Source organism: Sapajus apella, unplaced genomic scaffold, assembly GCF_009761245.1.
Source record: "Sapajus apella isolate SASKATOON/1434 unplaced genomic scaffold, GSC_monkey_1.0 scaffold66, whole genome shotgun sequence".
Classification (NCBI taxonomy): domain Eukaryota; kingdom Metazoa; phylum Chordata; class Mammalia; order Primates; family Cebidae; genus Sapajus; species Sapajus apella.
Window position 1 is genome coordinate 4,633,967 of NW_022437006.1, and position 26,372 is coordinate 4,660,338.

General features: G+C 39.3%; 1 protein-coding gene across 1 annotated transcript in view; it reads left to right on the forward strand.

Moving 5' to 3' along the window:
• MUC19 (mucin 19, oligomeric) overlaps positions 1 to 26,372 on the forward strand; it is a 172,981-nt gene that overhangs the window by 131,363 nt on the left and 15,246 nt on the right. The window contains exons 95-146 of the mRNA XM_032248461.1: positions 448 to 501; positions 1,110 to 1,142; positions 1,400 to 1,453; positions 1,600 to 1,653; positions 2,836 to 2,889; positions 3,338 to 3,367; positions 3,631 to 3,684; positions 3,821 to 3,874; positions 4,374 to 4,427; positions 4,525 to 4,578; positions 5,319 to 5,372; positions 5,514 to 5,567; positions 5,985 to 6,017; positions 6,280 to 6,333; positions 6,474 to 6,527; positions 7,428 to 7,481; positions 7,968 to 8,000; positions 8,269 to 8,322; positions 8,460 to 8,513; positions 9,158 to 9,211; positions 10,143 to 10,196; positions 10,603 to 10,635; positions 10,905 to 10,958; positions 11,101 to 11,154; positions 12,008 to 12,061; positions 12,801 to 12,833; positions 13,078 to 13,131; positions 13,266 to 13,319; positions 13,770 to 13,823; positions 13,922 to 13,975; positions 14,731 to 14,784; positions 14,933 to 14,986; positions 17,217 to 17,270; positions 17,400 to 17,453; positions 18,368 to 18,421; positions 18,896 to 18,928; positions 19,164 to 19,217; positions 19,355 to 19,408; positions 19,911 to 19,964; positions 20,063 to 20,116; positions 20,990 to 21,043; positions 21,188 to 21,241; positions 21,637 to 21,669; positions 21,915 to 21,965; positions 22,109 to 22,162; positions 23,665 to 23,697; positions 23,954 to 24,007; positions 24,145 to 24,189; positions 24,361 to 24,408; positions 24,661 to 24,723; positions 25,757 to 25,810; positions 25,963 to 26,016. Coding sequence (XP_032104352.1) covers positions 448 to 501; positions 1,110 to 1,142; positions 1,400 to 1,453; positions 1,600 to 1,653; positions 2,836 to 2,889; positions 3,338 to 3,367; positions 3,631 to 3,684; positions 3,821 to 3,874; positions 4,374 to 4,427; positions 4,525 to 4,578; positions 5,319 to 5,372; positions 5,514 to 5,567; positions 5,985 to 6,017; positions 6,280 to 6,333; positions 6,474 to 6,527; positions 7,428 to 7,481; positions 7,968 to 8,000; positions 8,269 to 8,322; positions 8,460 to 8,513; positions 9,158 to 9,211; positions 10,143 to 10,196; positions 10,603 to 10,635; positions 10,905 to 10,958; positions 11,101 to 11,154; positions 12,008 to 12,061; positions 12,801 to 12,833; positions 13,078 to 13,131; positions 13,266 to 13,319; positions 13,770 to 13,823; positions 13,922 to 13,975; positions 14,731 to 14,784; positions 14,933 to 14,986; positions 17,217 to 17,270; positions 17,400 to 17,453; positions 18,368 to 18,421; positions 18,896 to 18,928; positions 19,164 to 19,217; positions 19,355 to 19,408; positions 19,911 to 19,964; positions 20,063 to 20,116; positions 20,990 to 21,043; positions 21,188 to 21,241; positions 21,637 to 21,669; positions 21,915 to 21,965; positions 22,109 to 22,162; positions 23,665 to 23,697; positions 23,954 to 24,007; positions 24,145 to 24,189; positions 24,361 to 24,408; positions 24,661 to 24,723; positions 25,757 to 25,810; positions 25,963 to 26,016 — 2,607 coding nt within the window. The remainder of the gene's footprint in view (positions 1 to 447; positions 502 to 1,109; positions 1,143 to 1,399; positions 1,454 to 1,599; positions 1,654 to 2,835; positions 2,890 to 3,337; positions 3,368 to 3,630; positions 3,685 to 3,820; positions 3,875 to 4,373; positions 4,428 to 4,524; positions 4,579 to 5,318; positions 5,373 to 5,513; positions 5,568 to 5,984; positions 6,018 to 6,279; positions 6,334 to 6,473; positions 6,528 to 7,427; positions 7,482 to 7,967; positions 8,001 to 8,268; positions 8,323 to 8,459; positions 8,514 to 9,157; positions 9,212 to 10,142; positions 10,197 to 10,602; positions 10,636 to 10,904; positions 10,959 to 11,100; positions 11,155 to 12,007; positions 12,062 to 12,800; positions 12,834 to 13,077; positions 13,132 to 13,265; positions 13,320 to 13,769; positions 13,824 to 13,921; positions 13,976 to 14,730; positions 14,785 to 14,932; positions 14,987 to 17,216; positions 17,271 to 17,399; positions 17,454 to 18,367; positions 18,422 to 18,895; positions 18,929 to 19,163; positions 19,218 to 19,354; positions 19,409 to 19,910; positions 19,965 to 20,062; positions 20,117 to 20,989; positions 21,044 to 21,187; positions 21,242 to 21,636; positions 21,670 to 21,914; positions 21,966 to 22,108; positions 22,163 to 23,664; positions 23,698 to 23,953; positions 24,008 to 24,144; positions 24,190 to 24,360; positions 24,409 to 24,660; positions 24,724 to 25,756; positions 25,811 to 25,962; positions 26,017 to 26,372) is intronic.

Consider the following 26,372-nt stretch of genomic DNA (forward strand, 5'->3'; position numbering starts at 1 on the left):
TTATTCAGCTTGACATTTTCTATCATTTTTCTCATATACAATGCTTATTTCCTGTATCCCCTCACTAGGAAGCTTCATGAAGTCAACTGATTATTAAAATGCCCCCAAGTTGTATCAGATATTCTACTTATAAAGATAAAACCATGCTTTATTTCTTCTGTAGGCACTTCTGTCACAGCAGGGGTCTACGTCTCTGGAAGGGAAACAGGTCAGGGTGATTTAAAGCCCTGCACTCCCCTTGCCTTGCAGTGAAAGGGAAACACAGTAGCCACATGTCTATCCCATGTTGGCCTGAAAAACCCAGAGCAAAGCAGCTGTTCATCTTTTATTCTATATAAATAGTGTCCTTGGGAATGGACTTCCAGTGCTTTAGGGCCACACTGATGCTTCCAAGCTTAGCTGGGGGGAAAATACTCTATAGTTCCATTTTCCTTTTATGCATTTTAGGTACCACTGGAGGATTATCTGGAACAACCATTATATCTGAAAGTTCCACCACAGGTAGGTTAACGAGATGGAAATACCTCTTATTTAATGTCACATGTCACGGTATCTCTTTTAGGACTGCTGCAAGAAAATAACACCCAAATCCCCTCTAGTTTTCCAAATTTTCAGATTTTATTATTGTGTTTTTTTTTTTTCCTCAGAAGCCACAACTTCCATGGTAGGGTGTGGTACTTCTGGAACTGAACTCAAAACTGTTGACAATAAACTGCCCATACTTTGGCCTCATAAGGATTAGTACTCTCAAGCTTTCCTTGAGAGAGTTTGTGTTTCATTTAGAGACACTGCAAGTAATTCAAAATAGGATTGCTGTTATTTATTTGTTTATTTATTTAGAAAAATGACCAATCCTAGAATTGAGCCTCCTTTCATCAAGTTGAGGATGGGATGGGATTTCTCCATTGTGTTAAAACTCTCACTAGTACCTGAGCTGGAAACCAGAAAGTTTTCTGTGTGAATGTGTGTGAAGTAGAAAAGAGCCTCATGGAACCAGGGTGCATGCATGCATACATGTGTATCTAACAATTGACTTGCCCAATATTTTCTCCTATATTTGAAATTTCAACACATTTAAACCTTTCTTCCCCCGTCTTTCTATCTCACAGCAAGCATCACTGCAGCGTCAGGGAAGCATGCAGGTGAGCACTGGGAAATGCATCTAGTTGCATTTTTGTCAGATTTTCTGTTGTGTTTGTACTTGGAAACATTGTCTATCTCTTTTTGTTATGAACTGTTAAAAGCAGGAAATACATCTAGTCGTCCACCTTCCTTGTGCTCAGAGAAAGAGATTTCTGTTACAGCAAATAAATACATAAATAGAGCATATCCCTTTTAGATTTGGGTCCTCATTTGACTTACTCCTTCACTATGGTCACCTCAGTCTCTTTGTTTTCAGGAACCTCTGCAGTAGCTTCTGCCACAACAGTTGCCCCTGGAAGTTTCAGCACAGGTGAGTCCACTGTGTGGTGGGGAGTCCTTTCATGGGTGCTCGCTACGGTAACATGCCTTTCCTTCTATGTAGTGCTTCTGTGCAGAAATGCCACTATTCCATTTCATGTCCCCTGAATCTTTTCCATTTTTTCCTCCTTCTCCCAGCAGCCACAGCATCTCCTGGAGCAAGTGGAATGACTGGGTTTACAACAACTACAAGTAAGAACTGACAGTCCACTACCTCCTTCCCAGTAGATCAACTTGCCTCAAACACATCTACCATCTGTACTTCCTGTGAAGGGCATTTTTGTTGAAAAAAAAAATCACTATTCTAAATAGGCAAGATTTCACCTAATATGTAAAGGTCAGACACTCAAATGCCTTTATATTCCTTTCCTCTGCTTCAAGGACATATCACCACGGAGCTAAGGCAATGCTAATCAGTTGTGTATTGGAGAGAATTTGTCTTTCTTTCCCTCAGTGATATATAAAGGAAATAATAGATATTAAAATTATTCTCATTAAATATTCTATAGAAATGGTACATGAAAAACATACAGATTAACTCCTGGTCTAGAAACCTTTGAGAGAGCTTGTTGACACATTAACAACCCAGAGTTCCCTCATCCCATCAAAGGCCGTTTTCATTATGTGTCAAGAATAAAAATAGTGATTTCTATCAATGTATGTTCCAATGTGGTAGCCAGTGGCAGAACTTTTACACATGAGAAGTCTAATACTTAAAGCAATAAATAATTATGGTAATGAGCATATTGATCATTTATGAGTTCCTTAACTATATCCACTTTTTAAATTAGAGGTTTATATATCTTATTCCAATTAAGAAATGCCAAGGTCCGGCCGGGCGCGGTGGCTCACGCCTGTAATCCCAGCACTTTGGGAGGCCGAGGCGGGTGGATCACGAGGTCAAGAGATCAAGACCATCCTGGTCAACATGGTGAAACCCCGTCTCTACTAAAAATACAAAACATTAGCTGGGCATGGTGGTGCGTGCCTGTAGTCCCGGCTACTCGGGAGGCTGAGGCAGGAGAATTGCCTGAACCCAGGAGGCGGAGGTTGCGGTGAGCCGAGATCGCACCATTGCACTCCAGCCTGGGTAACAAGAGCGAAACTCTGTCTCAAAAAAAAAAAAAAAAAAGAAATGCCAAGGTCCAGTTAAGAAAATAAATACACAAATGATATATCTCCCAGTTTTAACATTAATCTTATATATTTATGTTTTTTATTACTTTTAAAGTCAGAAGTACTTATTTTCTGACTTAATGGAAAGTGTCAAGACATTTTGAATTGGGATTATTTCATATAATGACATGATTACATCCTTAGCTCATCCCTCTTTCTTAATACTCAATTAATTTTGGTTTTCTTTTCATCTTTAAGAGACCACAACTTCCCTAGGAGGAAGTGGCACCACTGGAGCAGAAATAAAATCAGGTAAAGACCTTGAGGGTATTTATATATATTGTTGTGTTTTGATAGATTTCTTAGAAGAAATTTTTTAAATGAGCTTTTAGTTTGAAAATAAATTTAAATTACAGAAAATTATCATAGATATTTTAGAGAATCCCTTTAATTTGGAGCATGGTTTTAAGTTTCCTTTGAGGCTATAATATTTCAAGGAAACAGAGTTTCTCTTTGGATTTGAATTTGTAAACTGCTGAGTCCAAAGTTCTTAAAGTCTCTTCCTTTGAGAGACTAACCGCAGGGTTATAAATCTCTGGAGAGGAGGGTAGCAATAGTGGCTCTGGCTTTGGAATGGTTTTCCCTTTGAAAAGAGCATAGTCTGCATAGCATTAGTGTCTTGTTCATAGATAAAAATTTAATATCTTCTTTCTTCTTCTTTCCTTCTCCCCTTCTTCTCCTAATCTCTTTTCATGTGGAGCCACCACTGGAGCACCAGGAAGTAGGACAGGTAAACTTGGGAAAGCCTGTCATAGCACCTTCAACACTGGCACAATAATAATCATCATGAGAGCAGGCGTATTGCCCACTGCATTAACCTTGGCTTTGCAAGGAAACACAATAAACCTGAACACATGTTTGTCCTCATGTCAGTTAGAACTTCAGGAAGTGTGTTTTCTTGCCTCAAAGTCACAAATAGACCTACTGTTGGCCACATTTTTCTAAAGGTCACTAAAGAGTCCCCATGTCGATCTTTTTTTTATTTTCCTGAAGGCACAGCTGGAGTGCCCTCTGACACAACAGTGGCCCCTGGGAGCTCCAGCTCGGGTAAAGCACCAGGCTGGGAGGAAGCACTGATTGGAAAGGGCTCCTCAATGCGGTGTCTGCCTTGGTGATCCTACCATGCTTTTCTCAGATTCTTCTAATCTTTTCCCTCACTGCTATTCTTTTCCCTGTTTTGTAGACGTCACAACTTCTGTAGGAAAAAATGGAATAACAAAAGCTGAAATAATCACAGGTGAGTTCTGTTAGGAAACTAAGTATACTTTGTTATAATTTACCATGTCTTGATAGAAATCTGGCAAAAGTTCTTGAATTTTCCACATTTGGCATATTAGGCAAAAATGTAGCAGATGTTCAATATCTAATATCAATAAATATAGGTCAGACACTTCAACATTTCCCCCTAATGTCTTTTGCATTGGATCTAAGAATCCTTCATTAGGGCATCATGGGGACTATTCCCTGACAGTTACACAGGTGACTTTGGCCCAAATCTATCTTTCTGTACCTAAATTCTAAAAATAAAACTAGGTGGCAGATGACTTTCTCTGCAAACTTGCTGAAGGAGTTATATATTCTATGGAAAATATATGGATCAACTCTGAAAAATAGAACTCCAGAGAAGTAAATTTTCTGTTGTATTAAACAAAATATTTTTTTTTCCTTAAGAGCCTATGCCCATATCATGAGGAGCAACAATTTGACCATCTGACCACATTCCTTTCTTTTTTCAGGTACTACTCAGGGCATCTCTGGCAGAACTCTGGAAGCTAAAAGTGCCCACACAGGTCAGGCATTCTGAACGGGGCCCTTTGGGCAATACAGCTTATGGGGTCCCAGAATGTCCAGTGCAGCCTTCATACCTCCAATTCCTTTCTCTCTCAGAGGCCACAACTTTCCCAGGAGGCAGCGGGACCACCCGAGCAGGACCACCTGGAGGTGAGCTTGTCACGCTCAGGCCTGAGGCTCTCATCATCTCCCTATTAGGTGGCTACAGGGAACAAACAGTGAAGGCATTTGAAGGAAGGGCCTGCATTTTCTCCTTGATCATATTGTGTCCTGTCAACCTGGCCAGTTATTTTGCTCTTGAATTTCATCACCTTGTATTGTCAGCCAGGCTGTGTGCACCATTCTAGCTTGTGGAGACATTATCTTTTTCTGGTAAAAGATATTAAAAAAATATTTCATATATTTTAACCTTCCAGGACTTCCTATTCCCCTTACCCAGGTTACCTTTCCACTCATAGCTTGATACTTTTGATCATTTTTACATGGTGTTTACTTCCTCTCTCCCTTCACTGGAAAGCTTCATGAAAACAAATGATTGACTCAAACAATCCTACTTTATAAGTAGAAAACAGTGATTTTTTTTCCTCTTGTAGGCACCTGTGTCTCACTAGGGAGATATATTCCTGGGAGGGAAACAGGTCGGGTTGATTTAAGCCCTATTTTTCTCTTGCCTCATAGTGAAAAGTAATCTCAGCAACAACACATCCATCCCATGTTAGCCTGGAAAATGAAGTGCTAGGAAGTTGTTCGTTTTCCACTCTCAGTAGAAATAGAGTGTCTAGAGGAGAGGTCTTCCAGTGTTTAGGGCTACATTGATGCCTTCAGACTTAATTGGAAATAAAATGCTCTATTGGTTTATTTCCTTTTTTTTTCTTTTTTTTGCATTTTAGTTACCATTGGAGAATTGTCTGGAATGACCATTATATCCGGAAGTTCTAACACAGGTAGCTTAACAAGAAATGACTCTTATTTAATGTCAGATACCATGATTTTTTAAAGGGCTTCTTTGATAAGGTAAAACCCCAATATCCTCTTCCAGTATTCTAAATTCCCAGCTTTTTTCATTCTCCTCTTTCTTCCATCAGAGGCCACCACTTCCACAGAAGGGACTGGCACTTCTGGAACTGGATTCAAAGTCGGTGAGAAGAAACAGTCCATGATTTGGCATCATAAGTGTTAGGTCTCTCAAGCTTTTCTTGAGAGAGTTTGTGTTTGTTTTATTAAGCTACATTGCACGTGATTCAAAATGGATTTGCTGGTTTAGGTATATATATGTATTTTTTTTTTGAAAATTCACTAATTCTTAAATGGATCATTACTGCTTCATTTCTGAGGATGGAATGTAATTTCTCCATTTATGTTACAACTGTCACTAGCAGTTTAGGTGGCATTCAGAAAATTTTCAGTGCTTTTATGTGAAACAGAAAAGAGCCCCATGGAACCAGTACACATACATTTAAAGTGTATATGTGAACGAACATGCTGGTTCAATACTTTCTCTATATGTGAAATTTCAAAGTATTTCAACTATTTTTCCTCCTTTTTCTATCTCACAGCAGGCATCACTGCAGCAACAGGGAAGCAAGCAGGTGAGCCTTGGGAAAATGCATCTAGTTTCACTTTTATCAAATTTTCAGTTGTGCTTGTACTTGGAAACTTGTCTCTCTGTATCTTTTTGTTATGAATTGTTGAAAGCAGGCAAATACATTGAGTTTTCCACCTGCCTCAGGCTCAGAGAAAGAGGATTCTGTTATGGCAATTTAATACATAAATACGGCACATCCCTTTTAGATTTGGGTCTTCCTTTGACTTACTCATTCACTATGATCATCTTAGTCTCTTTGTTTTCAGGAACCTCTGCAGTAGCTCCTGCCACAACAGTTGCCCGTGGAAGTTTCAGCACAGGTGAGTCCACTGTGTGGTGGGGAGTCCTTTCATGGGTGCTCGCTGCAGTAACATGCCTTTCCTTTTGGTGCTTCTATGCAGGAATGCCACCATTCCATTTCATATCCCCTGAACCTTTTCCATTTGTGTCCTTCTCCCAGCAGCCACAGCGTCTCCTGGAGCAAGTGGAATAACTGGGGTTACAACAACTACAAGTAAGAACTACCTCCTTCCCAGTAGGTCACGTTGCCTCAATCACATCTACTCTTTGTCCTTCCAGTGAAGGACATTTAAAAAAAAATCCAAATAGGCAATATTCTACCTAATGTGTAAAGATTGGGCACTCAAATGCCTTTATTTTCCTTACCTTTGCTTCAAGAAGACTTCATTGTGGAGCTAAGGCACTGAGAATCAGTTGTGTGATTGGAGAGAAATGTCGTTCTTTCCCTCAGTGATATATAAAGGAAATAATAGTTATTAAAATTTTTCTCATTAGCTAATCTATAGAAATGGTGCATGAATAACATACAGATTAACTTCTCATTCTAGAAAGCACTGAAAAGTGTTTTTTGACACATTAAGACAACACAGATTAATCTTATCCCATCAAAGGCTATTTTCTTTTCATTATGTGTAAAGAATAAAAATATTGATTCCGACACCTCTCTGATTCCAAGTTCCAACTGGCAAAATTGTTACATATGCAAAGTCTAATACTTAAAGCAATAAATACTGATAATAATAGTAATGACCATGTTGATCATTTGTGAGTTCCTCACTGTATCCACTATTTTAATCAGAGATTTACATGTCTTATTCCAATTAAGAAATGTCTAAGGTCCAAAAATAAAAAAAGAAAGAAGAAACAAAAAAAAAAAAGGGAAATATCTAAGGTCCAATTAAGAAAATAAATTTACAAATGTGGTGTCTCCTGATTTTAACAATTAAACTTGTGTATTTATGGTTTTCATTACTTTTAAAGTCAGAAGTACTTATTTTCTGACTTAATAGTATCAAGACATTTTTAATTGGAGTTATCTCATGTAATGACATAAACTTACCTCATCCATTTTTCTTAGTACTCGGTTAATTTTGGTTTTCTTTTCATCTTTAAGAGACCACAGCTTCCCTGGGAGGAAGTGGCACCACTGCAGCAGAAATAAAATCAGGTAAAGACTAAAGACTTTAGGGTATTTATATTTATTGTTGTATTTTGCTAGATTTCTTAGAGGATTATTTCTAATGAGCTTTTAATTTGGAAATAAATTTAAATTACAGAAAATTATCACAGATAATGCAGAGAATTCCTTCAATGTGGAGTGTGGGTTTAAATTTCCTTTGAGGCTATAATATATCAAGGAAACAGAGTTTGCTCGTGGATTTGGATTTGTAAACTCTTGAGCCCAAAATTTCTAAAGTCTTTCCTTTCTGAGAGACTAACATCAGGGTCCTAAGTCTCTAGAGAGGAGTCTTGCAATAATAGCTCTGGCTTTGAAAAGGATTTTCCTTTGAAAAGGGCATAGTCTGTATAACATTAGAAATCACTAAGAAGTCATATTTTAGTTTAGAGATAAAAATTCAAACTTGTCTTTCTTCTTATTTTTTCTTGTTTTCTCCTCTTCTTTCTTCTCCTTCTCTCTTTTGCTTTTCATTAGGAACCACCACTACAGCACCAGAAAGTAGGACAGGTAAACTTGGGGAAAGCCTTTCATATGACCTTCCACTGTGACCAAATATTGTTCATAATAATTAGGGTAGGAATATTAGCCACTGCATTAACCTTGGCTTTGCAAAGGCACACAATAAACCTGAAACGTGTTTGTCTTCATGTCAGTTATAAGCCAGGAAGTGTGCTTTCTGGCTTCAAAGTCACAAATAGACATACTGTTGGCCACATTTTTCCAAGGGTCACAAAAGAGTTCCCATCTCAATCCTTCTCTTTTCTTTCCTGCCTAGGCACAGCTGGAGTGCCCTCTGCTACAACAGTTGCCCCTGGGAGCTCCAACTCAGGTAAAGCACCAGGCTGGTAGGAACCACTGCTTGGAAAGGGCTTCTCAATGGGGTGTCTGCCTGGGTGATCCTACCATGCTTTTCTCAGATTCTTCTAATCTTTTCCCTCACTGCTGTTCTTTTTCCCTCTTTTGCAGAGGCCACAACTTCTTTGAGAGAAGGTGGAATAACAAGAACGGAAATAATCACAGGTGAGCCTAGTTAAGGAACTAAGTGTACTTTGTTATAATTTCCCACATCTTGCTAGAAATATGACAAAAGTTTTTGAATTTTTGGCATATTAGGCAAAAATGTAGCAGATGTTCAAATTTTAACATCAATAAATATAGGTCAGAAATGTCAACATTTTCTTCTTTTTTCTTTTGGCTCTAAAATCAATCCCTTCATTAGGGTATCATGGGGTCCATTCCCCAACAGCTATATAGGGGACTTGGGCCCAAATCTAACTTTCTCTACCCAAACCTTAACAATGAAACAGGGTGGCAGAGGACCTTCTCTGTAAACTTGCTGAGGGAATTATAGGTTCTATGAATAATATATGGATTTACTCTTAAAAATAGAAACTGCAGAGAAATAAATTTTCTGTTTTATTGAAGAAAAAAATATACATTTTTTTTCTTTAAGAGTCTATGCTTGTATCATAAGGGGCAACGGGTTGACCAAATATCCATGATTCTTTCCTCTTTGCTACTCAGGGAATCTCTGGCAGAACTCCAAAAGATGGAAGTGACCATACACATCAGACATTCTGAATGTGGCCCCTTGGCTAATATAGATTATGGGGCCCTAGAATGTCCTGTACAGTCTTCATACCTCTAATTCTTTTCTCTCTCAGAGGCCACAACTTTCTCTGGAGGCAGCGGGACCCCTCAAGCAGGACTACCCGGAGGTGAGCTTGTCAGGCTGAGACCTGGGGCTCTCATCATTTCTCTATATGGGTGGCTACAGGGAACAAATAATGTGAAAGCATTTGAAGGAAGGGATGGCATTTTCTCCTTGGCCGTACTGTGTCCTATCAACCTGGTCAGTTATTGGACTTGTAAATTTCATTACTTGGATTGTCAGCCAAGCTGTCTGCACTATTCTAGCTTATGGAGACGTTATTTTTTCTAATTAAAGGTATTAGAAAATATTTCATATATTCCAATGTTCCAGGACTTCCTATTCCCCTTACTCAGCCTTTCCACTGACAGTTTGATACTTTTTATCATTTTTCTCATATACTTACACAGAATGTTTATTTCCTCTCTCCTCTTATTAGAAAGCTTCATGAAGGCAATTGACTATTAAAATATCCCAAGTTGTATCAGACAGTCTTACTTATAAATATAATGTTTCCTGTAGTTACCTCTGTTACACGAGAGGACTATGTTCCTGGAAAGGAAACAGGTCAAGGTGATTTAAAGCCCTGTTCTTCCCTTGCCTCATAGTGGAAGAGAATCCCAGCATCAGCCTATGCATCTCTAGGTGTTCATTTTCCATTCTCTATAGAAATAAAGTGGGCACAGGAAACAGATTCTAGTGCTTCAGGGATGCATTGATGCTTCCAAGCTTAATTGGAGGCAAAATGCTCTATTGCTTCATTCTTTTCTCTTTTTTTTTTTTTTTTTTCGGCATTTTAGTTACCACCGGAGAATTGCCTGGAATGACCATTATATCTAGAAGTTCTAACATAGGTAGCTTAAAAAGAAATAAATGCTTCTTATTTAATGTCAGGTGTCATTTTTCTTTTATGGCTTCTATGATAAAGTAATACCCCAATATCTTCTTCCAGTATTTTAAATTTCCAGCATTTTTCATTCTCCTATTTCTTCCATCAGAGACCACCACTTCCGTAGAAGGGACAGGTTCTTCTGGAACTGGATTCAAAACTGGTGAGAAGAGACAACCCATGATTTGGTGTCATAAGTATTAGGTCTCCCAAGCTTGTCCTGAGAGAATTTGTGTTTGTTTTATTTAGGGACATTGCAAGTGATTCAAAATAGATTTGCTGGTGGAGATACATTTTTTGTAAATCTACTAATTCTAAAATGGAGCATTACTGCTCCATTTCTGAGAATGGAATGGAATTTCTCCATTTGTGTTACAACTATTGCTAGCAGTTTAGGTGGAATTCAGAAAGTTTTCTGTGTGTATGTGAAACAGAAAAGAGCCCCATGGACCCAGGGCACATGCATTTACAAGTGTATATGTGAACAAAAATGATAGCTCAGTATTTTCTCCTACATCTCAAGTTTCAATACATTTAAACCTTTTTTCCCTCCTCTTTCTACCTCACAGCAGGCATCACTTCAGCCCCAGGGAAACAAGCAGGTGAGCATTGGGGAAATGCATCTAGTTTTACTTTTATCAAATTTCCAGGTGTGCCTGATGTTGGAAACATTTTCTATGTGCTTTGGTTTGAATTGTTGCAAGCAGGCAGATACATATAGCTCACCATCTGCCTTGAGCTCAGAGAGAGCTTTCTATGGTGGCATATAAATAAATAAATATATACATACATAGAGCATATTCCTTTTAGAGCCAGTTCTTCGTTTGATTTACTCATTCACCATGATCACCTCAGTCTCTTTCTGTTTCAGGCACCTCTTGGGTGTCTCCTGCCACAACAGTTGCTCCTGGAAGTTTCCGTACAGGCGAGTCCACAGTGTGGTGGGGAATCATTTCATGGGTGCTTGCTATGATAGTATGCCTTTCCTTTTGGTGCTTTTATGCAGAAGTGCCATGTTTCCATTTCAAGTCCCTGAATCTTTTCCATTTATGTCCTTCCTCTCTCAGTAGCCACAACATCTTCTGGAGCAAGTAGAATGACGGGGGCTGAACCCACCTCAGGTAAGCACTGAGGAACCACTACCTGCCTCCCAGTAGACAGCATTGCCTGAATTGCATCTACTGTTTGTACTCCCTGTGAAGAGCATTTTCTGAAGAAAGATTGTCACACAGGCAGGATTTTCCCTAATAATTAAAGGCCAGACACTCAAATTTTTTAACCTTCCTTTCCTCTGCTTCAGGGAGACTTCACTATGAAGCCAAGGCACTGAGAATCAGTTAGGAGATCAAAGATAAATGTTTTTTTTTCTATTATTGATATTTAAATGAAGTAATTGAGTTATTGATATTTTAGTCATTAAATATTCCATGAGATACAAATGATGTGTAGAAAAGATATAGATTAACTCCTGTTTCAACAAACCTTTGAACACAGCTTGTTGACACATTGAGGAAATGCGTAGTTTTCTTATCCCATCCAAGGCCATTCTCTTTCTCATTATGGGTAAAGAACTAAGATATTGATTTCTATTTCTAATTGCATGTTCTAACATGGTAGTCATTGGCAAAATTTTTACTCATGAAAAGTCTAATACTTAAAGCAATAAATAATGATGATAATAGTAATGAGCACATCGATCATCTATGATTTCCTTGATATATACATATTGTATATGACTTTTACATACCTTATTATCATTGCAACTATCTAAGGTCAGAAGAAGATCCGTGAGTTAAAAATGGACAATTAAACTTGCGTATTGAAGATAAACACTTTTACATGGGGAAGGGCTTCTGTTCTGACTAGTAGGTGATAAGAGATTTTGAATTGTATTTTGTTTCATGTAGTCTAGTCAGCTTACTTATCCCTCTTCCTTCGTATTGAAATAATTTTGGTTTTTTCTCCATCTTTAAGAGACCACAACTTCCCTAGGAGAAAGTGGTACTACCGGAGCAGAAATAAAATCAGGTGAAGATTTGGATATTTTCATTATTCATTGTTGTAGTTTGATTCCAAGTTCATGGATTTCTTAGAGAAAACAGGTGTTTTTTTAAAGCCTTTTATTTTGAAATATTACATAAAATTTGCAAAGATAAACCAAAGAATCCCTTTCATGTGGAATGGAGTTTTTATATTCTTTGGGGATATGGTATTTCAGGGAAACCAGCAATACTTTTTGGATTTGGAACCACTTGGCCCCAAATTTCCTGAAGTCCCTTCTCAGGGACTAATCCCTGGGTTCTAGGCCTCTTGGAAGAGCACATATAATAGCTCTGGCTCTGAAATGGCTCTTCCTGTGAAAAGGGTTTAGTCTGTATAACATTACAGTACTGACTTCTATTCAGCATAGAACTCATTAACATATCACATTTTAGTTCAAAGAAAAAATTATAAATCTTTCTTCTTCTCCGTCTTCACCTATTCCTTCTCCTCCTCTTCTTTTCTTCCTGTTTCTCTGTCTTTCCTCTTGTTCCTTTCTTCTTCTCTACCTCATCCTTTTCCTTCCTTTTCTATCTTCTTCATCCTTTTCTTCGTCTTCCTTCTCCTCTTTCTCCTCCTCCTCTTCCTCGTCCTCTCCTCTGCCTCTTCCTCTTGCTTCTTCTTCTCTGGCTCCTTTATCTCCTGCTCTACCTCTTCCTTCTCCTCTTCCTACTCCTCTTATCTTCCTCTTCCTCCTTCTCTTCTTCCTTCTTTTTCTTTTCATTAGAAGCCACTACTGGAGCACTACGAAGTAAAACTGGTAAATATGGAAAAAGCCTTTGATACGACCTTTAATCTTGGCAAAGATTGGCAGGAATATTAGCCATGGTGTTAACTTTGGCTTTGCAAAGGTAAATGGTAGACATGCAACACATATAACTTTCTGTTATAAGTCCATACAGTATCATTTGCTGCTTCAAAGTCACAGACAAACTTGTTGCCAACATTCTTCTAGGGATTGCAAAATTGTTGCCATGTTGATCTTTCTCTTTTTTCCCATGTAGGTACATCTGGAGTGCCCTCTGCTACAACAGTTGCCCCTGGGAGCTCCAACTCAGGTAAAGCACCGGGCTGGTAGGAACCACTGCTTTGGAAGGGCTCCTCAGTGGGGTGTCTGCCTGGGTGATCAAACCTTACTCGTGGATTCTTGAAATCTTTGCCCTCAGTGTTATTCCTTTCCCCTCATTTGCAGAAGCTGCAACTTCTGTAGGAGAAAATGGAAAAACAAGAGCTCAAATAATCACAGGTGAGCTCAGCTAAATATAGCAAAACTCTTTCCACCATTTGGCATATTAAAAATATATTTAGCATAAATTCAATATTTAACATCGATAGATACCGTTCCAACACGTTAACATTCCCTCTTGTGTCTTGTTTGCTGTGTCAAAGGCTTCTTCAGGCTGGCATGGGACCCATTTATTCCCTTGCAGTTATAAAGGTGGCTTGGCCTGAATCTATCTCTCTGCAACTAAACCCTGAAAAAAGGGCTTCAGTGGTGGAGGACTTTCTATGTAAACTTGCTGATGGAATTATATGTTCCACGAGCAATATATGAATGAACTCTTAAACTACAAAGTCCAGAGAAATAAATTTACTGCTATATTCAAGAAATAAAGTTATTATCTTTTCTTTAAGAGCCCATGCTCATTTCATGAGAGGCAAAAAACTGACCAGCTGAACACCTTTCTTATTTCAGGTACTACTGAGGGCATCTCTGGCAAATTTCAGGAACCTGGAAGTGCCTACACAGGTCGGGAATTCTGAACATGGCCCCTTAGGCGGTATCAGCTTTGGGAAACCCCGAGTGTCCTGTCCAGTCTTTATACCTCCAATTCCTTTCTCTCTCAGAGGCCACAACTTTCCCAGGAGGCAGCGGGAACACCCAAGCAGGACCACCTGGAGGTGAGCTTGTCAGGCTGAGGCTTGGGGCTCTTATCATCTCTCTACCTGGGTGGCTGCAGAGAACAATAATGTGAAGTCATTTGAAGGAAGGTCCTTCATTTTCTCTGTGCCCATAGTGTGTCAGATCAACCTGGTCAGTTATTCTGGTTGTGAATTAGTGACCTCACATGTCTTCAGTGTCCTGGCTTATGGAGACAGTGTTTTCTGATACAAAGTATGAGAGTATCTTGTATATATTACAACTTTCCAGGACTTCCAATTCTCCTTACCCGGTTTTCCTTTCCACCCACAGTTTGAGACACTTTCTGTCATTTTTCTCCTTTACTTACACATGATGTTTGTGTCCTCTCTCCCCTCCTACAACACTTCATGAGAACAACTTTGTTAAAGTGTCTCATGTTGTATCAAAGAGTCCTACTTATAAATATAGAACTGTGCTTTGTTTCTCCTATAGGCACCTCTGTCAGGAGGATATGTTTCTGGAAGGGAAACAGGCGAGGGTGATTTAAGCCCTATTCTCCCCTTGCCTCATAGAGAAAGGGAAACCCAGTAGCATCAGACACCGCCCAGGTTGGCCTGGAAAATCATGTGCTCAGAGGTTGTTCATTTTCCATTCTCTGCAGGGATACAGTGTCTTCAGAAAAGGGCTTCCAGTGCTTTAGAGCTGCACATTGATGCTTCCAAGCTTAACTGGGGAGATAATAATCTATTGCTCCATTTTCCTTTTTTTTTTTTTTTTTTTTTTTGCATTTTAGGTACCACTGGAGAATTGACTGGAATGACCATTGTATCTGGAAGTTCTAACACAGGTAGCTTAATAAGAAGGGAATGCCTTTTATTTAGTGTCAGATTTCATGATATCTCTTTTAGGGCTGCTATTATAAAATAATACCCCAATATCCTCTGCAGTATTCCAAATTCCCAGATGTCACTATGCACCCATTTCTTTTTCCTCAGAGGCCACGACTGCCACAAAAGCGACTGGTACTTCTGGAACTGGATTCAAAACTGGTGAGAATAAAGAGTCTATGATTTTGGATCATCAAGATAGGAATCAAGCTTTCCTTAAGAGTGTTTACATTTTATTTAGGTACACTGCAAGTAATTAAAAATGGATTTACTATCAGAAATACATTTTTTGCAAGTCTACTAATTCTAGAATTGAGCCTCACTGCTACAGTTCTGAGAATGGGTTGAGATGTCTCCAGCAGTGTTACACCTATCAAAAGAATTGGAGCTGGAATTCAGAATGTTTTCCTTGTGTGTGTGTGTGTGAGTGTATGTGTGTGAAATAGAAAAAAAGCCCATGGAACCAGATGCATGCATGCATATGTGTGTATCTGTATATGGATAAAACTGCCTTGTCAATATTTCGTCCTGCATCTAGCTTGCAGCACATTTAAACCTTATTTCCCCCTCTTTCTCTCTCACAGCAGGCATCACTGCAGTGCCAGGGGAACAAGTCTGTCAGCACTAGGGAATTGCATCCAGTTTCCCTTTCATTAAATTTCCAGGAGAAGCACTTGAAATTGCAAACAGTATTTTTCTCTGTTTGCTTTTGTTACCAATTGTTGAATGCAAGCAAATACAAGTAGTTCACCCTCTGCCACAAGCTCAGAAAAAGAGATTTCAGTTATAGCAAAGAAATGCATTATATCCATTTTACAGTCAGGTCTTCACTTGACTTACTGAATCACAATGGTCAGTAAGTCGAATGAAGACCTGACTCTAAAAGAGATATAATGTGTTTCGGGCACCTCTGGGGTGGCTCCTGGCACAACAGTTGCCCCTGGAAGTTTCAACACAGGTCAGTCCACAGTTTCTTTACTAATTACACAGAATTCTTTCCTGGGTGCCTGATACAAAAATGTCTTTCCTTTGGTGCTTCTATGCAGAAGCACCACCATTCCACCCCTAGATCCCTGAATCTTTTTCATTTATATCCTTCCTCTCCTAGTAGCCACAACTTCTCCTGGAGCAAGCAGAATGACTGGGGCTGGACCCGCTGCAGGTAAGCACTGATGCACTACTAACTGCTTCCTAGTAGACAAGGTTGTCTACCTAGGCTCGAGTGCAATGGCGCGATCTCGGCTCACCGCAACCTCCGTCTCCTGGGTTCAGGCAATTCTCCTGCCTCAGCCTCCTGAGTAGCTGGGATTACAGGCACACGCCACCATGTCCAGCTAATTTTTTGTAGTTTTAGTAGAGACGGGGTTTCACCATGTTGACCAGGATGGTCTTGATCTCTTGACCTCGTGATCCACCCCTCGGCCTCCCACAGTGCCGGGATTACAGGCGTGAGCCACCGCGCCCGGCCCTGTATCTGGAAGGTCTAACACACATAGCTTAACAAGAAGAAAGTGCCTCATATTTACTGTCAGATGTCATGATACCTCTTTTAGGGTTGCTATGATAACACCCCAATACCTCCTCTCAGTATTCCATGTTCATGGACTTCCCTACTTTATGTCTTTCCTCAGAGCCCACAGTTTCCACTGAAGAGACTGGTACTTCCAGAACTACTACTGGTGAGACTAAAAAGCCCATAATTTGGGGTCATCTAGATTAGGTCTCTTAACTTTTTTGATGGTGTTTGTGGTTTTTATAGAGACACTGCAAGTGACTAAATATAGATTTGTCATTAGGGAGAAATATTTCTTGAAAGACTACAAATTCCAAAATTGAGCCTCCCTTCATTGAGGCTGAGGATGGGATGGGATTTCTCCATTGTGTTACTATTATCACCAGCATTTGAGCTGGAAGACAGAAAGTTTTCTGGGTATACACATGCAAATGTGCTTGAAGTACGAAAGAGCCCCATGGAACCAGGGTGCATGCATGCATATGTATGTATGTATCTTACAATTGGCTTTCCCAATATTTTCTCCCACATCTGAAGTTTCAACACATTTAAACCTTTTTTCTCTCTTCTTATCTACCTCACAGTAGGCATCACTTCAACCCCAGGGAGACAAGCAGGTGAGCATCGAGAAAATGCATCAAGTTTCCCTTTTATGAAATTAGTAGTTGTGCTTGAAGTTGGGAACATTTTCTATGAGCTTTGGTTATTAATTTTTGAAAGAAGGCAAATACATATAGTTCACCATCTGCCTCATGCTCAGAGAGAGATTTATGTTATAGGAAATAAATAAATACATAAATACAGCATATTCCGTTAAGATTTGGGTCTTCATTTGACTTACTGAATCAGTATGGTCCCCTCAATCCCTTTGCATTACAGGCACCTCTGGGGTGGCACCTGGCACAACAGTTGCTCTGGGACGTTTCAGCACAGGTGAGTCCACAGTGTGGTGGGGAATCCTTTCATGGTGTTTGCCTTTGGGTGTTTCAGTGCAGAAGCACCACCATTTCATTCCATTCCCTGCCCCCTGAATCTTTTCCATTCATGTCCTTCCTCTCCCAGCAGCAACAACTTCTCCTGGAGCAAGTGGAATGGCTGGGCTTAGCACCACTTTAAGTAAGCACTGAAAATCCACTACCTCCTTTCCAGTAGACGACATTGCCTGAATCACATGTTGTATTCGTACTTCCTGTAAAGAGTCTTGTGAACATAGATTACCAGATAGGCAGGATATTACCTAAATGACTAAAGGCTCAACACTCAAATTCCTTTATTTTTCTTTCTTCTATTCCAAGGAGACTTCACCATGAAGCTAAGACACTGAGAATCAGTTGTGTGGTTGGAGAGAAATGGTTTTTGTTTCTCTCATTGATATCTAAAGGAAATAATTGAGGCATTGAAAGTTTTGTCATTAAATTTTCTGAGACAGAAATGGCGCATGGAAAACATATATATGTTAAATCCTGATCCTAGAAACCTCTGAAAAGAGCTTATTGGCACATTGAGAAAACACAATTCCTATACCTTCATGATACGACATGTTCATTCTCATTATGGGTAAAGAATTCAGATATTGATTCCTATCACTTTCTAATTCCTCATTATGGGTAAAGAATTTAGATATTTATTCCTATCACTTTCTAATTTAGCCACTGGCAAAATTCTTGCATGTGAAAAGTCTAATAGTTGAAGCAATAAATAAGGATGGTAATAACAATAAGCATATCAATCATTTATGAGTTCTGACTGTATACCTTTTGAAATTAAGTCTATATAACTTATTATAATTAAGAAACACTTAAATTTCAATTAAGAACAATATGATTTGAAAATGTTTTTTCTCCCCATTTTAACAATTAAACTTGGATATTGAAGGTTTCCATCATGTTTACAGTCTGAAGGATTTCTCTTCTGAGTTAATAGTAGGTGACAAGACATTTTGAATTGGGCTTATCGCTAGCCTTTACATCCACTTAGCTCATCCTCTTCCTTAATACTCAATTAATTTTGGTTTTCTTTCCATATTTAAGAGACCACAACTTCCCTAGGTGGAATTGGTACCACGAGAACTGAAATAAAACCAGGTAAATATTTTGCAGTATTCATTATTTATCATTGTGTTTTGATAGATTTCTTAGAGGAACTTTTTTAACAATGAGTTTTTAAGCTACAGAAAATCTGTATTGATGATCCTTTAAAGAATCACTTTAACATGGAGTGTAGTTTTAAATTTCTTTTAAAAATTTAATACTTCAGGAAAAACAGTTTTTTCTTGGATTTGGATTTGTAAACATGTGGGCCCAAATTTCCTGAAGGCTTTCCTTTCTCAGAGACTAACTTAAGGGTTTTAGGCCTCTGGAGAGGAGAGCTGCAATAGCTTTGGCTCTGAAATTATTTCCCTTTGAGAAGAGCATAGTCTGTGTATCATCATAGTATTGACTAGCATTCAGCATAGAAATCATTAGGTTGTCATACTTTACTTCAGATATAAAAATTCAAAATTTTCTCTTTCTTTCTTTCTCATACTTCTTCTTCTTCTCTCATTTTCTTTTCATTAGGAGTCACCACTGGAGCACCAGGAAGTAAGACAGGTAGAATTTGGAAATGCCTTTTTTATGACCTTCACCACTGGCAAAAATAAATTATCAGGGCAGGAATATTATCCCTGGCCTTGCAAAGGCAGCCAGAAAACACAAAATTTGCCTGTCCTCCATAGGTCCAGGAAGTGTATTTTCCTGCCCCAAAGTCAAAGACAGGCATGTTGCTCACCACCTTCTTCTAAGGGTTACAGTAAAGTTGCCATCTTTCTCTTTTTTTCCTGCCTAGGCACAGCTGGAGTGCCCTCTGCTACAACAGTCGCCCCTGGGAGCTCCAACTCAGGTAAAGCACCAGACTGGGAGGAACCACTGCTTAAAAAGGGCTCCTCAATGGGGTGCCTGCCTGGGTGATCCTACCATGCTTTTCTCGGATTCTTCTAATCTTTGCCCTCACTGCTATTCTTTTTTCCTCTTTTGCAGAGACCACAACCTCTGTAGGAGAAAGTGGAATCACAAGTGCTGAAATAGTCACAGGTGAGCTCTCTCCTAAGGAACTAAGGGTACTTTGTAATAGCTTCTCATGTCTTGCTAGAAATATAGCAAAACTCCTTGAATTTCCCATATCTGGCATATTAAGTACAAATTCAGCAGATGTTCAACATTTAACATCATTAAGTACAGTTCATAAACTTCAACTTTTCCTCCTTTTATCTGTGCCTTGGGCCTAAAGACACTTCATCAGGTCATCATGGGATCCATTCCCTGATAGATTTAGGCCGAAGTCACCTCTGTAACTATCTCCTTGTATCTAAACATTAAAAAGGGGCCTCAGTTGTGATTTTTGTAAACTTGCCAAGGAAACTGTATGTTCCATGGACAATATATGGATTAACTTCTTAAAATACAAAACCCAGAAAAATAAATTTTTAGTATATGGATGCAAATATTTTTTTTTCTTTGTCCTTTAAGAGCTTATTCTCATATCATTAAGGACCACAAACTGACCAACCGACCACACAAACTTTTCTTATTTCAGGTATTACTGAGGGCATCTCTGGAAAAACTCTGGAAGCTGGAGGTGCCCACACAGGTCAGGAATGCCAATAATGACCCATTGAGCAGTCTATTCTCTGAGGGCCACAGAATGTCATGTGTAGTCATTATACCTCCAATTCCTTTCTCTCTCAGGAGCCACGACTTCCTCAGGAGGCAGCGGGACCACCCGAGCAGGCCCACCAGGAGGTAAGCTTGTTAGGCTGAGGCCTGAGTCTCTCATCTCTCTATCTGGGTGGCTGCAGTGAACTACTGCAGCCTATGATGGGTTTTGAGGGAGAGGGATTTTTTCTGGGGCCATATTATGTCATATCCACCTGACCAGTGATTCTGCTTATGATTCCATGACCTCAGATGGCTCAGCCAGATTGTCTACGGTATCCTGGCTTATGGAGACATTTTTTTCTGATAGGAGGCTTAAGAGTCTATTGCATGTATCCCAGCCTTCCAGATCTTCCTGTCCTCATTTTCCCAGTTTACTTTTCCACCCGCAGCTTGACACTTTGTTTCTCATTTACTTTTACAAGATGTTTGTTTCCCCTCTCCCCTCACCAGAAAGCTTCATGAAGACAATTGATTATTAAATGCCCCAAGTTGTATCAAAGAATTCTACTTATAAAGATAAAAGTATGCTTTGTTTCCTCTGTAGGCACCTCTGTCCCACCAGAGGGATATGCTCCTAGAAGGGAAACAGGTTAGGGTGATTTAAACTCTACTCTACCCTTGTGTCATAGTGAAAGAGAAACCCAGTAGCAACACATTCATCTCTGGTTGGCCTGGAAAATGAAGTGCCAGGAAGTTGTTCATATATATATATATTGGATAAAGAATACAGATATTGATTCCTCTCACTCTCCAAGTTCCAATGTGGTAGCTGCTATTTTTTTTTTTTTTTTGAAGAGGCAACATCCAAGCAAAGGCAATTTGTGGGCTGCCCTGAGATTGCCCCCACTTCCCTTCCAGGAAAGGGCTTCCAGTCTTTAGGGCTGCCATGTTGATGCTTCCAAGCTTAATTGGGGAGACAATGCTCTATTATTCCATTTCCCTTTTTTTCAATTTCAGGTATCACTGGAGAATCTTCTAGAACGACCATTATATCTGGAAGTTCTAACACAGGTAGCCTAACAAGAAGGAAATGTGTCTTACTTAATGTCAAATGTCATGCTATGTCTTTTAGAGCTGCTATGATAAAATACCAACCCAGTATCCTCTCCCAGTATTCCATATTCACAGACTTCACCACTCTGTTTCTTCCCTCAGAGACTACAACTTCCATTGAAGAGACTGGTACTTATGGAACTGAATTCAAAACTGGTGAGAAGAAACAACCCCTAAGTATTAGGTCTCTTAAGCTTTCCTTGAAACAGTTTGTGTTTTATTTAGGGATGCTGCAAGAGATTCAAAATAGTTTTGCTGGTGGAGATACATTTTTTTTTTGAAATCTAATAATTCTAGAATGGAGACTTACAGCTTTATGTCTGAGGATGGAATGGAATTTCTCCACTTGTATTACAACTGTCACTAGCATTTGAGGTGGAATTCAGAAAGTTTTCCATGAGAGTGTGTGAGATGCAAAAGAGCCCCATGGACTCAGGATGCATGCATTTATATACGTGCGCATGCTTACACATTTTCTTGCTCTTTATCTTCTCCTACATCTGATGGTTTCAGCACATTTAAAACATTTCCCCCTCCTTTCTGTCTCACAGCAGGCATCACTACAGCTCCAGGAAAGCAAGCAGGTGAGCACTGGGGGAACCTGTCTAGTTTCCCTTTTATCAAACTCTAGAAGTGCCTGAAGCTGAGGATGCTGTCTCTATCTGCTCTAGTTGTGAAGCATTGAAAGCAGGCAGATGCATCTAGTTCACCAACTGCCTTTCAGGGAAAATGACTTCTTTTATGGAAAATAAACATAGTATATTCCTTTTAGATTTAGGTCTTCCTTTGACTTACTCAGCATGGTCACCCCAATCCCTTTGTGTTTCAGGCACCTCTGTGGCACCTGGCACAATAGTTGCCCCTGGAAGTTTCAGCACAGGTGAGTCCACGATTTGCCACATAGCCATTTCTTGGCTGCTTTCTACAATAATATGTCTTCCCTTTTACTGCTTCTATGCAAAAGCCGCACCATTTCCTTTTTAAATCCCAGAATTTTTTCTATTTTTTTTTCTGCTCTCTCAGCAGCTACAACTTCTCCTGGAGCAAGTGGAGTGACTGGCACTGGACCCACTGCAGGTAAGCCCTGATGAAGCACTTCCTGCTTCCCAGTAGACCACATCTCCTGAATCACACCTAATGTTTGTACTTCCTGTGAAGAGTATCTTCAGAACAAGCATTATCAGATTGGCAGGATTTTACTAATAACCACATGTGATACTCAGATTCCTTTATCTTCCTTTCCTCTGCTTCAGGGATACTTCACCATGGAGCTAAGTCACAGATAATCAGTTGGTGATTGGAGAGAAATGTCTTTCTTTCTTTCATTGCTATATAAAGGAAGAAATAAAGATAGTACAATTTTTGTCATTAAATTTTCTGAGATAGAAATGGTGCATGGAAAACGTATATAGATTCAACTCCTGGTTCCAGAAACATATAAAAACAAGAGTTTTTTGCCACTTTGAGAAAACACAGTTTCCTCACCTTCATTCTCAGCCATTTTATTTCTTACTTTGGGTAAAGAATAAAGATATTGATTCCTGTCACTCTCTAATTCCAAGTTCCACTGTGGTAGCTGGTGGCAATTTTTTTTTTTTTTTTTGAAGAGGGGACATCCAAGCAAAGGCAATTTGTGGCCAGCCCTGAGACTGCCCCACTCCCTCTGGCGAAATTCTTGCACATGAAAATTCTGATACTTAAATCAATGAAAATGATGATAATAGGAGTGAGCATATCTATCACTGATAAGCTCCTGCTATAAACATTTTTATTAAGAAGTTTATATGACTTATTCCAGTTAAGAACTACCTAAAGTCTAATTCAGAACTGTATGGGTAAAAATCCTTTTATTCCCCATTAAAAAAATAAACTTATGTACATCACTTTTACAGTCAGAAAAGTTTCTTTTCTAACTTAGTAGGTGGCAAGACAGTTTGAATTGGGTTTTTCTCTTGTAATGACATCAGCTTAGCTCATCCCTTTTCCTTAACACTCAATTAATTTTGGTTTTCTTTCCATCTTTAAGAGACCACAGCTTTCCTAGGAGGAAGTAGCACCACCAGAGCAGAAATAAAATTATGTGAAGATTATGGGGGTTTCATTATTTACTGTTGTATTTTGATAGATTTGTTAGAAGAAACATTTTTTGATGATATTTTTATTTTGGAATAATTTTGAAATATAGAAAGTTTGCATAGATTATGTAAAGAATCTCTTTAATGTGCAGTAGAGTTTTTCATTTCCTTTTGAAGCTATTTCAAAGGAACCAGGATTTCCTTTCAGATTTGGAACATCTTGAGCCCAAATTTCCAAAAGCCTTATTCTTCTCTAGGACTAGCCTCAGGGTTTGAAGCCTCTAGAGAGAAGAGTTACAGTAGCTCTGCCTCTGAAAGGCTTTTTACTTTGAAAATAACTCAGTATGTATAACATTACAGTACTGACTTGTATTTGGCATAGAAATCATTACGATGTCACATTTTAGTTGAGGGGTAAAAATTCAAAATTTCCTTTCTTCTTTTTCTTTTTTTTTCCTCTTCCACCACCTCCTCCTTCTTCCTTTCTCTTTTCCTTTTCGTTAGGAGCCACTGCTGGAGCACCAGAAAGTAAGACAGGTAAACTTGGAGAAAGCCTTTGATATGACCTTCAATCTTGGCAAACATAATCAGAGCAGACACATTAGCCACTACATTAACCTTGGCCTTACAAAGGCACATGGTAAACATAGAAAATGCCACCTCCTGTCAGTTATAGATCCAGGAAGTTTCTTTTGCTGCTCCAAGGTCCCAGGTAGACTTGATGCTGGCCACATTCTTCTAAAGGTTACAAATGTGTTGCTCTGTTGATCTTTTTCTTTTCTTTCCTGCCTAGGCACAGCTGGAGTGCCCTCTGCTACAACAGTGGCCCCTGGGAGCTCCAGCTCAGGTAAAGCACCAGGCTGGGAGGAACCACTGTTTGGAAAGGGCTCCTCAGTGGGGTGTCTGCCTGGGTGATCCTACCATGCTTTTCTCAGATTCTTCTATCTTTGCCCTCACTGCTGCTCTTTTCCCCCTTTTTCTCAGAGGCTACAACTTTCTCTGGAATCACTGAAGCAGTAACAGTCCCAGGTAAAAATGGGAAGTTTGTGAAATATTTCTAACAATTCAAACTGATTGAAATAAATACAAAGTAATTTCCTATGGAAATATTTGTCCAAGCCCCCAAATTTCAGAATAATAGTGTTTTACCCAATTTTTTACATTTATAGACAGCAGAATATGCTCTTTTCTCTTCTACAGGATCCATGACCACTGCACCGGGGAGCCAACTGTCCAGCAGTCAAACGGGTGAGCATGGGAAAGTATGAATATCTTCCTGATATTTACCAGTATTCAAGAATAAGGAGACTTCCAATGTGAGAGCTTAGCATTTGCTTTTTTTTTTTTCTTCTTCTTCTTTTTTTGGAATGAAGTATCCTTGTTGAAAGGTATATGAGGAATTCTGGAATAGGCCATCTGAGTTAACAAAAAACATATAATGATTTTCTTCTTAGCCCTTCTGTTAATGTAAAGAAAATGACATAAGTTTCTTCCTCTTAGTGATTCCAGGTGCCAGCAGCATCATCTCTCACACAACTGTTGAACCTGGAAGTTCTGTTATAGGTAAGTGAATATTTTCAATGGCGGTCATCTCTTGTTTAACTTCAAGGAGGAATATGTAACCCTAAATATACTTTCTGCTACATTTCCTCTTCCAGAGACCAAAGCTTCCTTAGAAGCCATCAGAGTCACTGTTGTGAAATCAGTGAGAACTAGGGGTGTCAGAGATTAGCACAGCCATTGAGCAGTGTCATGAGTTTGCCTCGGGATCTGAAAGATTATTTTATGGGGGGCGCCAGTCCTTCCATCCATACCCCTGAGTTGACTTCTGAACCAGCCTTTTGCAGTGCCTTGCCTTAGGACATAAATTTCTGGAGAGGGAAGTAGGAGCAGTAATTCCCTGGACAATTAACTTAGTGGATATTATAGGTAGTACTACAAAATCAGCAGGAGTCCAGATTGGCCCAGAAGGTTCTGACTCAGGTGAACAGATGACTAAAATGAACTCAGAAATTGTTTGCTTTCCATTTTGAGCTTTAAATATTAAGTTGCTGAATGGTTGCCTCAGTGATTGTTTACAGGTCAAAACAGAATCTTTTTTCCTACTTTCAATCATCAGGAACCATCTCTGACGCATCAGACAATCAAGTCACTGGAAGTAAAACAGGCAAATATGTTAAAGATGTTCTTTTGTCTCACATTTGAGGGTTTTACATTATATGTGTTAAGTAAGCCTACTAGAAGATAGGCTTCATGAGAAAAAAGAAGCTGATGCCTAGTACTAAGCAGGTCAGCCGATCCCTAGTACTAAACTGATCCCTATTACTAAACAGGGCTCAATAAATATTTATTGAATGAATGAAATAATTAAAACATAGGAAAGATGTGTAATTCAATCCAGGAGCAAAAGGGCCAATGGAAGAACATGCTCATAGGACAGCCACATAGACAAAGCAGTCTACGTGGATGGTGCCTCCCAGAGCTGGCCAGTGCACAGTATGAGTGATAGTGCCCCGGAAATACAGATTTGTTTTATACCTAAGTCGTCTCCATGCAAAAGATTCTTCATGATGACACCAGGGCCTTCTCGTTTCAGGCACCACTGGTGTGGCCTTGAGCACAACTATTGCACCAGGAAGTTCCAGCGCAGGTAGGCTAAGAAGCTGAGAAGAAACCCCCTGTCTAGAAATAAGATGGCAAAAATGTCCTTCACATTGCTCTTCTTGTATAAGAGCATCACAGTATATTTCCCCGTCCTTCTGAATCCTCATTCTTTACTCGTTGCTTCTCTTTTTCTTCCAGAAGCCATAACTTCCACGGGAGTCAGTAGAACCACTGTAGTGGGATGGAAAACAGGTGAGAATTAATGGTGTGTACTGTGTGTGTGCATGCATGCATGACTTTTGAGTGATAATAAATTACAATTATACTTTGCTTCTTAAAGGGTAGTTTTACAAGGAGGAGCTTTCGAGGAACTCTCATCCAGGATCAGTGTTTTGCTACTTGATTTTGAATGAGCTTGGGCAGATATCCTTCCATTCCCAGGGCCAAGCCTCACATATAAGAGTCTCTGCAAATGACAGTGAAAGTGATAATTATATGAAAAGTTTCTTTTTCCATTTTAGATATCTCCATTTTAGGTATATCAGAAGAAGGAACTACTGGCTCAGAGAGTCCTATTTCAATTCAACAGAAGGCCAAAATGCACACAG